We start from the raw sequence: 15,052 nt of genomic DNA, 5'->3' as shown, positions 1-15,052 counted from the left end.
CTTGAAAAGGGTTGTCTCGGCTCTGGTGCATTTCGCTTATAATGTGAAAGCAAACAAGCCAACCGCAGGCTTTTATGAAAACGGATATGTGATTTTAGCATTATATCAAAAGCTAAACTACGAATAAATCTATCTGCTGATGGCGAAATGTGTTCAGGAAGCAATCCTATAGCCTAACTGATCTGTGTAAGCCTTGTACACAGATCATTTGGTAACCACGCAGGAATCTCAGAGCAGGCATTTTCCCTGATTAATAGGTCAAAAGTTGTTTAAAATGCTGTGCTTCTACTGTCTACATTGTCAGTTCAGTAAGTCCTTTAAAAAGTTTGTGACAGCGATCCCACGGTAATAACTCTAGAAGTATAATTTTTCATAACCTGCGGTCGATTTACAGTGTAATAATCCTGATAATGCTTATATCTGTTGTTTCTTTGTGAGTTTTTTGTGACACCAAAGCGCATATATATACACATCAGAAGCATTAAAGTGCTGCTAAACTTCTGTCAGTTGCCAGAAATTGATTTCCCCACGTGGGCTCTGATGATGCAGGATGACAATCGGCAAAATAGTCCAATCAACGAGTTACCTGTCAGTCTGTATAACTTCACGTTTATTCCTCTTGGTTTGTTTGTAAAAGGTCAGTGTGAACATGAACTGGACCAGAACTAAAATAAATTTTTTCCCTTGGTCTGGTTCAAATGAACCGAACTACAGGTAAAGCGTCCTAAAAAGGCAAAAGGGACGCCAGGGCACTGTGGTATAACCACACAGATACCAAACTGGCAAGTAGCTTTGATATATACAGATAGCCAGGCATCCATGCACACACACATGCACAAACACCAGCCAGCAGTAGAGTCATACAAAGACTTAGAGCACCCCCAACTGGGGGACAACACTGACAAAAAGAGACAGAGGAAAGCACTGTATAGATACAAGTGCACAAACAGATGTTGTGCATTCATATAAATGGAGGGGGGGGGGGGGGGGGGGGGGGCTCTAAAAATACAGTAGCTTATACTTATTATAAGGCGTACTATTCATGTATTCAGCTCTCTCTATTTGTTTCTCTCGCACTCTCTGTACTTAGACATTTCAAACCCCTTATGTGTGTGTTATGTAGCTTATAGTGTTTGTGTAGTGTAGTTATAGCTGAGCAAATGTTTTCCCGCACACAGTCCAAACAAAGGCCAGGTGACACTCACATCTGCACACACAATCACATCCACAAACGCACACACACCATGAAAGAGTTGCAATTAGAGCATCCCACTCCAATTAACCAGCTCTCTAAACAAATCCACATTAGGCCCTCCATTGTGGCTGTGCTCGAAAAAAGCCACTTGGGAAAGCAGCATAAAAGCTCCAACTGTATTTCTCCTCCAGGACACGTGCGTGCGTGTGCATGTGAGTCAGTATGTGTGTTTGGATTGTGTGTTTGTGCGTAGACTGGCAGTGGTTACACAGTAGCACAGAATTTGTGCTGTTATGATTATGGTGGTGATGGGAAGATTGTGCAATTACTGGTGGGTGGAGAGTGTGAGAAAGGTAGAGAGAGAGGGAGGGAAGAAGCACAGCAGAGAGGAAAAGATTGGTGGAAAGGATTGAAACAGGAAGGGAAGATGTTACCAGCAGCACAGGAAGAGAAAATTAGAACCTGCAGCACTGACATAGTCAGCTACAACTCTGCCGTGCAGGAGTGAAAAATCTTCTTACAAATCTTCCCTAATTCATTGTTTACTTTAAAAAAGCTTAAAGATTTCGACCAAGTATTTAGATCTACTTAAACTTGCACTACTGTAGGCCTAATAATGCTATTGGAGATAACACTATAGTATTGGATAATTTTTTGTCTGAAGGTTTTGCTTTGTTTTTATATTTTCCCCACTTATCCAGAAAACAGTTGCCCATAACAATTGTTTTAATTATCAATTAACCTGACAATTTTTTTTGAGTTTTAGTTTAGTTTTTTTGATTAATTCCTCAGAGTCCAAGGTGACATCTACAAATGTCTTGTTTTTTGCAAAACCCAAAGATATTGAACTTATAATGATATATAACAGAGAAAAACAGCAAATCCTCACATTTAAGAACCTGGAAACAGACATTTTTGTTAGCCTTGTTTGTATGAAAATGTACTTTAACACTTAATCTAGTATCAAAAAACTAATCATATTTATTTACTCATAAATTAATTAACTAATCCTGAACCACATAAACCTTTTTTTAATGCTGTCAGAAGGTATGGTGAGCAGTGAGCTTAGCCTAGCTTATAGTACCTCAATTCATGGCTGTCCATGGAACCAGGCTCCACAAAAAAAATATTTCATACTTCGTACTTAGCAGCTCAGGAGTGAAGTGCTTTCAAAATGCATGTACAGTGTGTAACGGTCCAATTGTTTCTTACCCATAAATGAACCCCTTGAGTGTAGCCTGTTTTCCATGTCTAAAAGGTATAATTTATACTTATATAAGTAATAGAAAGATGAATTCAGAAGAAAGGAAGTCAAAAGACACACACAGAGGTAACAAAAGAGAGGTAACGAAAAGAAGGAAAGGGAGGGAGGAAGAAGATGTAGGGTACTGAAAAATTATGCCTTCATCTGTGATCCCACACTTAACCCTCCCTCTCTGGTTCCAGCCCTGAACGCACGCACGCACGCACGCACACTTGATGAAAGGCCCAGTGGGGCAGCATGGAGAGTTAGGAGGGGATCCGTCTAGCAACCTGGTTGCACACCAATCTTCCTGTAATCCCTTCTGTCCAACTGAGACACACCCACACACACTTACATGTTAAGTAGACACACACATATCCGCATAGATTTGTTGTGTACTTGTGCAGATGAGCAGATGTGTTTAATAACATCAGAACCTAGTGGTATATCAGACATTTACCCTTTTATCTTTAGCAATAAGACAGTAAAACACAAGGTTGCAAAGGGTGTAATTGCTCCTTTGTTTCTACTCCCTCCCCCTACTCTCCAAAAAAAAAGTTAAAGCAGTTTTGTGTTTTGGAGAAACTTATTTTGTGGTATGCTTTGGGTTAGGCAAGGCAGACACTACATTTGCATACCTTAAATTATGAATCTAAAACAATAATCATTCAAATATGTTGTGGACTTCTGTTCGTTCACTAGTCCTGATCACTTGTGACTTTCTGTCTGTGGCAGATTAACTGGAGTGTTTTAGGGTTGGGGTCGGATCAATTAACCAAAAAGAAAAAGGCTGGGATGTTGCTTTTTGTCCTGCTGTGATTTCACATATTCTGGCTGAATTTTTGTATCTCGATTTACATGGTTTTCCTTCTTTTTATGTTTTTCTGGCTGTGTTTGTTTCAGTAACAACAACAGTAGCACTGTCCCATGTTATTGAGCTTAGCTGATTTTCATTTATTGTGATACAAATATTCCGAAATCATTTTATTAGTAAATGTAACCCATGAATGATTAAAATAAAATTATGCAATTACATAAAAATTACATTACATCTTGAAACATCAATGAAGGATTCTCAAAGCTGCAAATATATAAAGACCTTCAATGCAGATTATGTTTCAGTGTGTGTGTGTGTGTGTGTGTGTGTGTGTGAGTGAGTGTGTGAGTGTGTGAGTGTGCGAGTGTTTGAGTGAGTGAGAGAGAGAGTGAGAGAGAGAGCGAGAGAAAGAGAGTGCCTCAACTGGCAAACAAAGAGTCTGTGGCGCCATGGCCTGCTGTGGACAGATAAACGGACAGAATAAGAGTGTAAAAAAGTGTACTGTGTGTGTGTGTGTGTGTGTGTGTGTGTGTGTGTGTGTGTGTGTGTGTGTGCGAGTGAGTGAGTGAGTGAGGCCTCAAACACATTAAAAGCCATTTAACTTCATAATTAAAGGAAATCTAAAAGGTTAATATTATTTTAACAATAAGAAATTGTCTCAGTCTTTCTAACTTCTGCAGGTGGTTAATGTCAAACACAGAAAATAGACCAATTAATGAAATCTCTTTCACATAATATTCTCAAATGAGTAAAACCACAGCACAATATGGCAGATAGCAGTTAGAGCAGCCACAACTCCTTTAGTGCCTTCAATCTGCAGCCCCAGAGAAATGCTACAGTTAGTTAGTGATTAGGGCAGTCTCTCAGGGGGCCACTTGAAAATCAGTTAACTTTCCCCTCAGAGGCCCACGCTAGCTCACATTAGCATTTAGCATACCCATTAGCGTCAACACCTACTTTAGCATTAGCACAGACAACTGACAGTTAAAGGCCCCTGTGGGGCTATTTAGGAAGTCTCTGACAGCAAGAGACTGACAGAGTGAACTGTAGCAGTTTGTGCATTAACGCTGTACAGTGAGTCACTAAGCTAGTTAATGGCTCCTTAGCTAAATAGCAAACACATTAGCAGTTTCAGTTTAGACATGTTGACAGGTTGAAGGCTGACAGGCAGCTGCTCCCCCTCTTTGTTCGGGCTTTATGAGAAAATAATCCCAGGAATTGAGGATTAATTTATTGATAATTAATGATGACGCTTTATACATTCAATGACTTGAAACTGAAATAATTCCTGATTCCTAAAAAGGTTTGGGTGATCAAAATTAGCTTTAGGTTGCTATGCTTCAAAAGGCTGAAAATAAAGGCAAGAAAGCTTTTGTGAGGGGAAACTGCTTTACAAGAAAACATCTCCCAAAGAAATTGTGCTTTCCAGTTGTCAATGTAAAAAAGATGATCCAGAAAAAAGTAACTATTTAAAAACTGCAGAATTATTAATTTTATCTTCACATCAGGTGAAAGTGGTGAAACCAATGCAAAGCAAGGAAATACTGAAACACACATTCTGAGCATTTGGAATGGAGCCAAAGCCTATTCCCATATGTCCATGTAGACATTTCCAATAGCTTGTCACTTCCAGACTAACACACTAATCACATTACTCTTTTTCTCTATTTGTTTTAAAACATCATCAGGGACATTACACACACATAAAGATACACACACACAAACTCATGCACTTGAATATGCGCACTTGCCTCTGAAAAAAGACAGTGGGGCACTTGATGGGTACAAGAGGGAGGAGGGCCAAATTAATACCATGCACTAATCACTTAGCTCTCTAATGCAAGTATACTCAGCACATTTGAGTGAGTGTGTGTGTGTGTGTGTGTGTGTGTGTGTGTGTGTGTGTGTGTGTGTGTGTGTGTGTGTGTGTGTGTGTGTGTGTGTGTGTGCGCGCGCACATACATTTATGGTACACACTCATGCGGGTTCACCTAGATCCCTCACCCTCAAGATATTTTGCCTTATAATGGGTACATTCTGTGTGCTTTAAGAAACAGCATTTTCAAAATGTGTGTCTGTAGCTTTGTACTTTAAGTTCCGTAAATTGGCGCCACTCTCGTGTACTTTTGTGTAGTTACCCAAGGCGGTATTCATCATCGTGACTGCAAGTGACCATGTGAAAGGCTGATGTAAAAGATTCTATACTAAAGGCAGCCCAGAAGTCTGCAATCAAAAATAACAACTATAAGCATTTCTTTGAGGGGTATATAACTCTGAATGAGTCAACATGCCTGTGTACCGACTGATACGTTTAACTAAAAGTAATATAAAAAATTTTGAATTATTTTGAAAAATGACAGATTCCTGGCTATGAACTACTGAACAACTAAGAAAACATAACTGCTTATGCTATATGGAAATTAACAGCACGGCTGGCGCACTTCTTTGTCCAGCCTCCATAGCTTTTAACACATATTATATTATATTTTTTACCTTCAAACATAAAAAGCCTTTTGCATGAACAAAAGCTTCAAACTTATCTTTATTTAATGTTAGTGATATGGAATGATGATCCAACTGTTAATCACAACTAAATGCCATTATATAATGTTCTCTCTCACTCTCTTTCTTTGTGTGTGTATTACATGGTTGGAGGGGCCAGTGTATGCTGAGCTTAGGCACCATAGGGGACATTGCCAGGAGGGGCACATAGGGGTTGGGTGACTTAAATGGAGAAAAATCCAATAATTGTATCCGTCCAGAGGGAAGGCATGCTTTTAGGGAGGGGAGCGACCTGTTATTACTCTTTCTTTTTTCTTTCTCTCTTTTATTTCATCCCCTAATTCTAGGGTAAGGGGGTAACTTAAGAAAGGGAGGGAATGAGGTGGAGAGACATGAGGGTTACGGACTGAGCTTGCTGTTAAAGTATGTCCTTGTAATTAGCTGAGTATTAGGAGTGGTGACAATGCAAGAGCACTGGGCAGGGAAGCCCCCTTTAATGCTCTACTCATTTCCTGAACTTAATCCCAACCGCTTACTGGTAATAGTGCACACGTGCACACACATCTGGACACACACACAAAAACTCTCAGTCATGCACAAATTCACATAATCAACTGCTGGCTATAATGGGAGAGGGCTCCCTGAGCAACGCTAAACCCAACAGCTCAAAGTCATAATGGTGGTTTACTGCAGGGAATGTGCATGTGCATGTGTGTGCATGCACATGCACATTTATGTGTGCATCTGCACATAAGCATCAAGCTGTGTTCCGATATAGAGTGGAGACTGTTTACTTTTAAAGTGTCAAGAAGCTTCCAACACCCAACACTACTTCAGGCAAGTCCCTGTTCCTCGTTTCCTCCGGTGAACTGAAGGAGGAGACAAGGCTACAGAAGCGAAAATCAATTACTTTCAATTAAGTCAACCGGCAACTCTTTCAATGTGCCCTCAAGCCACTCAAGTCTTGCTTACACTACCTCCAACCCCCACTCCTAACCCACAAAGTGACACACACACACACACCACATACACATGGGCGTGCATGTGCATCCACACTTTAAAAGCCACATCCACTTACTGTCTTTTTGTGTTTAGGGGTTTAATTATTGACTTAGAAACAATTACTGTGGCAATGGCTAAAAATGCTCTTGAACAACATTATGGAGCATTTTAGTCATTTTTATCCAACTGTAAAGAACATAGAGAAGTGGCAAACCTGCAAAATATGTATTTGTGCTTGCTTGGTATGATTCATTTGGCTTATTTGAACAATGTTAATCAAACAACATAATGTCTTTAAGAACCATTCCTTCTGCATTTATTACTCAAGAAAACAATAATTATTTCACTTAAAACATAATCTATTAAAATTAAAAATCTCTGAAGTATACTTCTGTTTCTAGCAGCATAACTTCCAACAGGCTGCATGGCTAGTCACATGTATTGATCCCTGTTTACCACTTTATGGTACATGTAGCCTGTCCTATTGATAAAAACACTGCAGCTCAATATGTCATGATGTGTCAAATTATTCGCTATCACAAAAAAGAATGCCAAACAACAGAAGCTGCCAGGCAAAACCCGTCAGTGTAATACCAATCCAAAAACTGCAAAAAAGTTGTTTTTGTCCTTTAGCACAAGCTCCTGTAGGGAGTTTAGCTGATTCCCAACAACTTCATCCATCTACTCGATATCTCCTGAAGCATGTTAGAGGGATCTGTGTTGCATACTATGAAAAAACAAATCTAAAGGCCAGTTGAGTTTATCCGGATTTCATTTGAAGTGATTTATGCAGTAGAGATTCTTAACATTTAAAACAAGACTAGGTTCATATAAAAAAAGTTAAGACTCTATTAATAAAAACATGATTATTATTGTTCTTTTTTTTAAAATCATCATGTGTCAAGGGGTAGTATGTGAAATGTTATTTAGGCCTTTGTATTAAAGGAACATAGGTGACATATAAAAGCCTTTCACTAACACACTAACATACATGCTACAGAAAAATTGATGAAATGTAAGTGCCAATATGTTGTCATCAAAACGCCATGCACCCATTTTGGAATATAAGACCCTTCTATCTGAAAATCCGTATTTCAAGAAATTATGAAAATTAACCTGGACTGACTCATAATCAAATCACACTGTCAACTGAAAGTAAACTGAGGGTTGTATTATTGATTATGTCACAAAAACACAACAAATTGCTGGCAAAGGAGCAATTAACAACAGGTCGGAGAAATACAAAAGAATGAGAATATGGGCATGGATTAATTTTATTAGATTCCGAGGATGCTTGTGTAGTATTCTCGTTTCACATTGATTTTTGCTCCATTAGTTTAAATCAAAATAGAGACACCTGAGCTCAGTCCAGAGCTAGCAGAGAGCCATTTCTATAGAGAGCATGTTATAAACAGCGCAGAGGGGGACCACAAACCTTGTCATTGACACAACAGTCTGAGTGAGCATGTGTGTGTGTATGTGTGTGTATTCCTGCCAGCTCCCAGTCTAGCGCTATTGTCTAACAAGGTCTAATTAGCACTATGGCACAATGAATTAGCATAATTATGCAAACAGGGCTCAGCTAAAGGCTTGGCACAAGGGGAGGCTACGGGGGGCACCTATTACAACACACACATGAACGTGCTCATAAGCGCGCGCGCGCACACACACACACGCACACAGTCACTAAGGACACTTAGACACCAGTACAACACATTAAACACGCATACGTGACTGTGACAGATCCACGGGATATAGAAAACACACACAAACCTTTCCAACAGTGCAACAGGAAGTGACAAGAAGACAGTCATGTGCAGTGATGATTGGCTTATTTGATATGTTTATTTCAGACACTGACTAAGTGACCTATGATGACATTGATCCTCTTTCCTCTTTACAAACATCCTGAACTACAAACAGTCCCCATATTACAGAAAACATCAGATACGACACACAGAAATGACCAGCTAACCCCCACCCTCCGCTCGCCGCCCTCCCTCACAACACTCAAACATTCTGGGCTTATAGTATTTACCAGCGGGGGTGATAGGTGAAGTCTGTGGGAGATAATAGGGATGAGTGAGAGGCTGAAAGGCTAGTAGCCATTCAGACAATGACAGCTGTAGCGAAGAAGGCTCTATTAGGCTTCATTAAGATGCTTGGCTCTTGATTACACACACACAAAGACGCTCACATGGAAATGAGTCTGTGCTTAACTGCATCTATGCCTTCCAGTGGAGGATTGCAAACACTAAAACACGCAGCAAAGATAATTTATTCCTGTTTGTGAGTATGTGTGTTTGTGTGTATATGGGCATACCGGTGTGTCAATGTGACCTTTGCCTGCAACATGAACCCAAAAAGTAACCCCAGAGCCAAACAAGCCCTCTTACCGAAAGCCATGCAGTGTCAACAAGCTCTACCTAAACCCTCTCAAACACACACATGCACACACCTCCTCTGATGCATTCTTAGTCACCCAACCCCAAGGGCCTGTATTGTGTCCTAAACTCCTGATCCCTAGCAGGAAACAAGGACCCCTAAAACCCCATACAAAACCTGTACAAAGCTCTCTTACAATTACAAGCCCCCACTGTCAGCTAAAGAGCCAGGAAGGTCAGAAGTCCAAAGTTCAAATAGTTCAAAGTGATCAAGATCAGTCTGAAATGGGCAAAAATAATTAATTAACATTATAACGAGGTATTGCCACAACTTCTGAATGACCACTAGAGGGGGTGCTTATTACTAGCATATCTCATCAAGTGCAAACATTGGTGAGTATCTATGTCACCTGTCAACTGGCTGATGCATGTGCCCTCCATGAAACACCAGGGTACCCTCATGTCGTTGTCTTCATGGGTCCAAAGTGTTGGACCCGAAATGCCCTCGACCTGCAAGAGATACTAACAGCAACACCAGGAGCAGCATGATGCTCGATGAATTGACAAGCAGCTATGGTGAAAAAGAGCAGCAATATCATAATAATGTCATAAGAACAAATGTGACGTTACAGAAACTAATTCCAAAAATTATTTGTTCACATGAATGTCATATTTTCACCTGCTGCACCAACAATAAAATGATCTGTGAGTACTGAGTACTGAGTACTGTGTGTCTTCATTTGGTTTTGTCAGTTTTATTGTTTTACTTTTATTGATTTGTGCACAGTTAAGTATTTTCATACAAGTGCATTCCCTGTGTTGCAGTACCGACTGATGTACACAATAGGTAATGGGCTATAAATTATACCATTATTAACTTCGACCTAAATATATGGTTTAATATGAGTTTGAATATATCTTCAAAATACATAACATGCTTATTAACTGTGGGAAGAAGTGCCCATATGTCCCAGATATCACAGACAAAGCAATATGTAGTCCTCTCAGTGATATAATGTCATCTCTAGACACACTCTCCATTTCCAAAAACATCTTCATTAAGACTACTTGCCTGCTCCTCTGATCTTGAAATGAAACCACTGACTCCAGCTTATCGTCACCTTAAGAAACAACATATTGTTCACATACGTGCACAGCGGTGGGACAAACACAATACCCGGGAGAGAGGGTCATGCTGAGAGGTGGTTGCAATTTTAAGCTGAGTCCACACATTTTGGAGGCAGTGGACTAATCCGGCCAGGCTTTTTAGCCTGCTATTCAGGAGGACAAGGACCCCTAGGATTTGGGCTTGTCCACACCTCAGGGGTAGGGGATTATCAAGATAGCAGGAACAGTGGAGAGTGTGTGATGGCGGGCGAAGTGAATATGTCGTTGTTGTTTTTTTCAAGAAAATGACAAGTGTAGTGGCTGTATATCTTTGTGAGAAGCACACATAAGTAGGTATCTGTGTGTTTTGTGTATTTAGATGGGTCTCTCTCTGACTCCTATCTGGAAAAATATACCCCAGAGCTGTGACAGGGTTACCTCTGGGCCTTTCAGAGCCTCCCCTCAACCAATCCTAATTGATCTCACGCATTACTAGTCCCAAACATGAGATGGAGAACAGGAGGGAGATGGCTGGCTCATTGTTTGAGGAACGAGGTCCTCTTGCTAGTGGCTCTCCACTCCTCACATACACACACACAACCTCTGGCATGCCCACCCACCTTCTCCCCTTCTCCCCCCCTTTTCCCCTCCTCTATGCTCTCATCTCCGGCTGTGCTAATCCACCAGGCCAAGTCAGGAACTCAGTTACCCATCTGGCCAAGCATGACTCCAGCTGGGAGGACAGAGGGATGGAGGGGTGGAAGGAAGAAAGAGGAGAAATGCTAAGAGGGGTAGACTGAGAAAGCTGGATGCTGTCAGTGGTTTGGAGATGTGCAGTGTGAGGGATATAATTTTACTATTTACTGCTTTATAATGGAGGATGATAAAGAACAGAGGGTATGAGGTATCTGCAAATCACAGAGCACACAGTGAAGGCTGCTGGAATGCCAAAAGGCAAAACATGATGCCTTCAACTTTTTCTCTCTACAAATAAAAAGTATTGATCCAATTGTGTATTTGTAGAGAAAGGGGATTATCCATTCTGGCAACCTGGAATGAGAGCTGCTACTGAGCAGTGTCACAACTTATATTGTCTGAGCACACTGGGGTGCAAGGAAGTAGCCTGTAGCCATGACCTTCACCTCTGACCCTGACTCCTGTGAAGCCATCTGGCTGGTTAGCACTAACCCATGACCTTTGTCATAACCTATCACATGCCTGTGAAGACAGACCTGCACAGAAAGAGGCACATAATAACTTAAAAGGGGCCACATCTAAATTTGTCATCAGTGGAGCAGGTCTGTGAAGCTGAACCCATATTTATACACTTGTTGTTGTTTCTTATGTTGCAATAATTTTTACTTCCGGTGAGGTGTAGTGGAAGACATATTTCTACAAAGTTGTACAATGTAGTTGTAATATATACAATGACATTAACTTTGAATGATATAAAGTACCACAAAATTGTCTGTAATCTTATTAAGAATTCTACTTTCCTGGATTGTTGGAAAAAATTACAGATTGTGTGTGAACCGTTTCATAAAATGCAGTCACGCATGTCTAGCTGAAATACCTCTATGACTGGATTTACATTGCTAAAAGACATAAGCAATAACTGGACAGAACAGAGAAAAACTGAATCAAACTCAACCAGAAGTAAAATCAGTCAAGCTAAATGCCTCACCAAAACTTCACAGAATGAAGGTGAAATCAAGGTGTTTGCGTTTCAGTTGATGCTATTCCACTCCATATCATAGAGCGTGTGCAAATCCCTGTTTGAGATGCTCTTTCCTTTCTCCCAAACCAATCATAACTGTCGACTGAAGCAATAAGAAGACTGGAGCCCACTTTCCCTCTAAAGGACATTTGAAGGTAGTTGGGAGGAATGAGTAGATGATAAACCACTGTAGAACACAAGAGACATACTCCAGTTCAAAGAGATGGAATCAAACCACCTGTATCAAACCATCAATCAAACACTAACAGCACACAGCATGGGGCTAACCCACAGTTATAGTGTGTGTGTGTGTGTGTGTGTGTGTGTGTGTGTGTGTGTATGTTTCATGTTTTTATTTCCCGGTGGGGACATTCACGTAAATGCACCGCTGGGGACTCATTGAGGTCCCAACTGGTAGAGACTGCTTTTTGGGGGTTAAGGTTCAGATTATAATTAGGTTAAGGTTAGGGGTAGGGTAAGGGTTAAAGTTAGGCATGTAGTTGTGATGGTTAAAGTTAGGGTTAGGGGCTACAGAATCCATTATGTCAATGAGATGTCCTCACCAGGAACAAACGTGTGTGTCACTTAACGCAAATATACTCAGCACATTTGTGTGTGGATAAAAGCCAGGGAGGAGTGCAATTCTATAAACATAATCACATGCACACTCATACACACACACACATTAATAATACAGTGCCTTCATAGTAAGATAAAGTATCTACTTACAGACATTACCAGTGTTGTCAAAACTGTTGAGCACTTCATTGACTCTAAGAGGCCCCAGGTTATCCCTGAGAAGCACAGAAATATAGAGGGTTATATTGTGTGAATATTATATTTTCTTACAGACAGTGTAAAAAGACAAAAATTTGAATTACTATTTTAAACTTATGGCATTGAGCCAAAGGGAAAGTACCAAAAAGTGAGCACGGATTTGATGTGTCATGTATTTACAAATCTCAATAGCTGACATTACTGACTAGAGGAAGTGGTTAGCTAAATCAAATTTGTAAAACATTTGTTACATTTGAAAGTTTTTAGACATAAAAGTTACATATAACCATTAATTCAACAGCATTTCTATCTCTTTATTTCAACCTGTTTCATAGGACATGCCTTAACAACATGATATGCAAAGTGGTTTCTTCTAGATTCACAACAAACCACAGATTCTAGATCATTTTAGGTAATCTCATCTATGCTCTTTTACCCTGATGATAAAAAAAACAGCAAGACACATGTCTAAACCTGGAACTTGTACCCAAATAGTCTGATGTGCTGTGGTATCATTAAATGACCCCTTGTGTGGTGCGCTGTCTCTGTGAAACTAGAGGCTTATGCGTCCTTTCAAGTGTGTGTACCTGAGTAAGGCACTGTACTCAGGAAAGTAGACACTTCTGTACTCCACCCACTGGTCATCTGAGGTATCACTAGGGTCTTGTGTCACAAGCCTTTTCCTGCTGAAAAGGTCAAATGTGGCAAACCTACGAACAGACACCTGTTTGACCTCTGGACTGTCCACCTGCTTGTGACACAACGCCTGTGAGAGTTGAAAGTGAAAATAAAGGGGAGTTTCAATTTCCACAAAACAGCACATGCCTTAATTGGTAAAACTTCTCATAAGCTATAAAGTCTTAGCATTTGAAGAATGAATGTCACATTTTCCTGTTTTGACAGTTCTCATCTTTTAATGGACATGTTTTGGTCTTCACTCAATGGAACATTAAAAGTCAGAAGCCCAACACTGTGAATTGAACTAAAGGTTAAACATATTAAGTGTGTTGCTGTAAAAAGACTTTAACATTGAATTGCCCTGTAAATATGACTAAACATGTTGCAAAGAATGAATTTGCATATTTTTATCCTTAACTGGCAGAGTTAATTACATTAGATAGTCCTATGTGTATTTATCTACTGTATCTATCTATCTGTTAATTCTGGTCTATATAAATAGAGGTCACTGCTGCGCCAGGAGGAAGAAATGCAGAGTGTAAGATGCTGCAGGGAGCTTTTCTCATGCAATGACCATCTATGGGAAAAAGTAAAAGCCCTACTTTTCCAGCTACTGCTGCTGTGTGTACACAGTTCTTGCTCATGTGTAGCTCATCAGAGGAGAGAGAGATTGGTCCCAACTGGTGACAAAGTTACTGGAAGGCTGATGGTAATATAGCCTAATAATATGTTGATACAATTACAGAAGGTAAAGATTCAAGTTACATTATCAAAGCAGATCAGAGTATTAATGAACCGAGATTTCCATCATATTGTATCAGACTGATTCAGGTATCTGACAGGCAATGTCATAACTGCTGGATTAGCAAACTCAAATGACAGCTAACGTACATAAATTAAACATGGAGAAATAAGACCTTTCAATAAGACTGGGCAAGGTTTAGTACACAAAAAAAGCTTTCGCCTGGTGCCCAAAATTAGAGAGGAAACGTGACAGCGAGATAGTATGACTGTTACTATATGTTTCCAGCACCCGTATTATTCTATAATTATGACAAACACATTTTATGTTGAACATTCAACACAGTTTGAAAATATGTTAGCGAAAATAGTCTATAACCATAAAGGATTTATGCTTTCTTCTGTGACTAATAATACCTGTCTCAATAGGGTCCACCGGGCTCTAGCGACATCAGTTGTACCACAGGTCCCAACCCGAGAGGTGTGGGAATTAGCTGCAAAGGTATCTTCATTAATAATTTTCCTCACAGGCGAAGCCGGCTCGGATTTTACAGTACCGGTGGAGTCCCTCTCCATTTTTTCTTCGAAGTTGAAAATAAATCAGTAAACAAATTCACAAGCTGTAGAGAGCTGTCACAGTTATCGGTAACAAGGTGGGAATACAAAAATAAGGCTTTTTTCTGTAAACTACACCAACGAAAAAACGATCGCAGATATGCCTTGCCTGCAATCACCTGTTACATCCACAATGGACACATGCTACTTCCGTACACTTTTGGCATTCGAGACAGAGCAATAGATTATCGAAACAATCATGCTCGATTTTCAGTTACAAACTGGCAGCTGCATGTGTCTGAACTTGATTGTTTTAGTCTGGCTTTGCCAGCTA

At 40.1% G+C, this 15,052-nt stretch overlaps 1 protein-coding gene across 1 annotated transcript in view; it reads right to left on the bottom strand.

The window, feature by feature from the left end:
* camkmt (calmodulin-lysine N-methyltransferase) overlaps nt 1-14,927 on the bottom strand; it is a 111,949-nt gene extending 97,022 nt beyond the window's left edge. The window contains exons 1-3 of the mRNA XM_038737597.1: nt 14,581-14,927; nt 13,332-13,510; nt 12,697-12,761 (exon numbers count right to left, since the gene is read on the bottom strand). Coding sequence (XP_038593525.1) covers nt 12,697-12,761; nt 13,332-13,510; nt 14,581-14,739 — 403 coding nt within the window. The 5' untranslated portion in view covers nt 14,740-14,927. The remainder of the gene's footprint in view (nt 1-12,696; nt 12,762-13,331; nt 13,511-14,580) is intronic.
* Nucleotides 14,928-15,052: the final 125 nt, after the last annotated feature.

The sequence above is a fragment of the Micropterus salmoides genome, unplaced genomic scaffold, assembly GCF_014851395.1.
Source record: "Micropterus salmoides isolate LMB-PRFRI ecotype aquatic unplaced genomic scaffold, ASM1485139v1 Ms_hic_scaffold_22, whole genome shotgun sequence".
NCBI classification, from domain to species: domain Eukaryota; kingdom Metazoa; phylum Chordata; class Actinopteri; order Centrarchiformes; family Centrarchidae; genus Micropterus; species Micropterus salmoides.
This window is presented reverse-complemented; position numbering and strand designations above follow the sequence as displayed.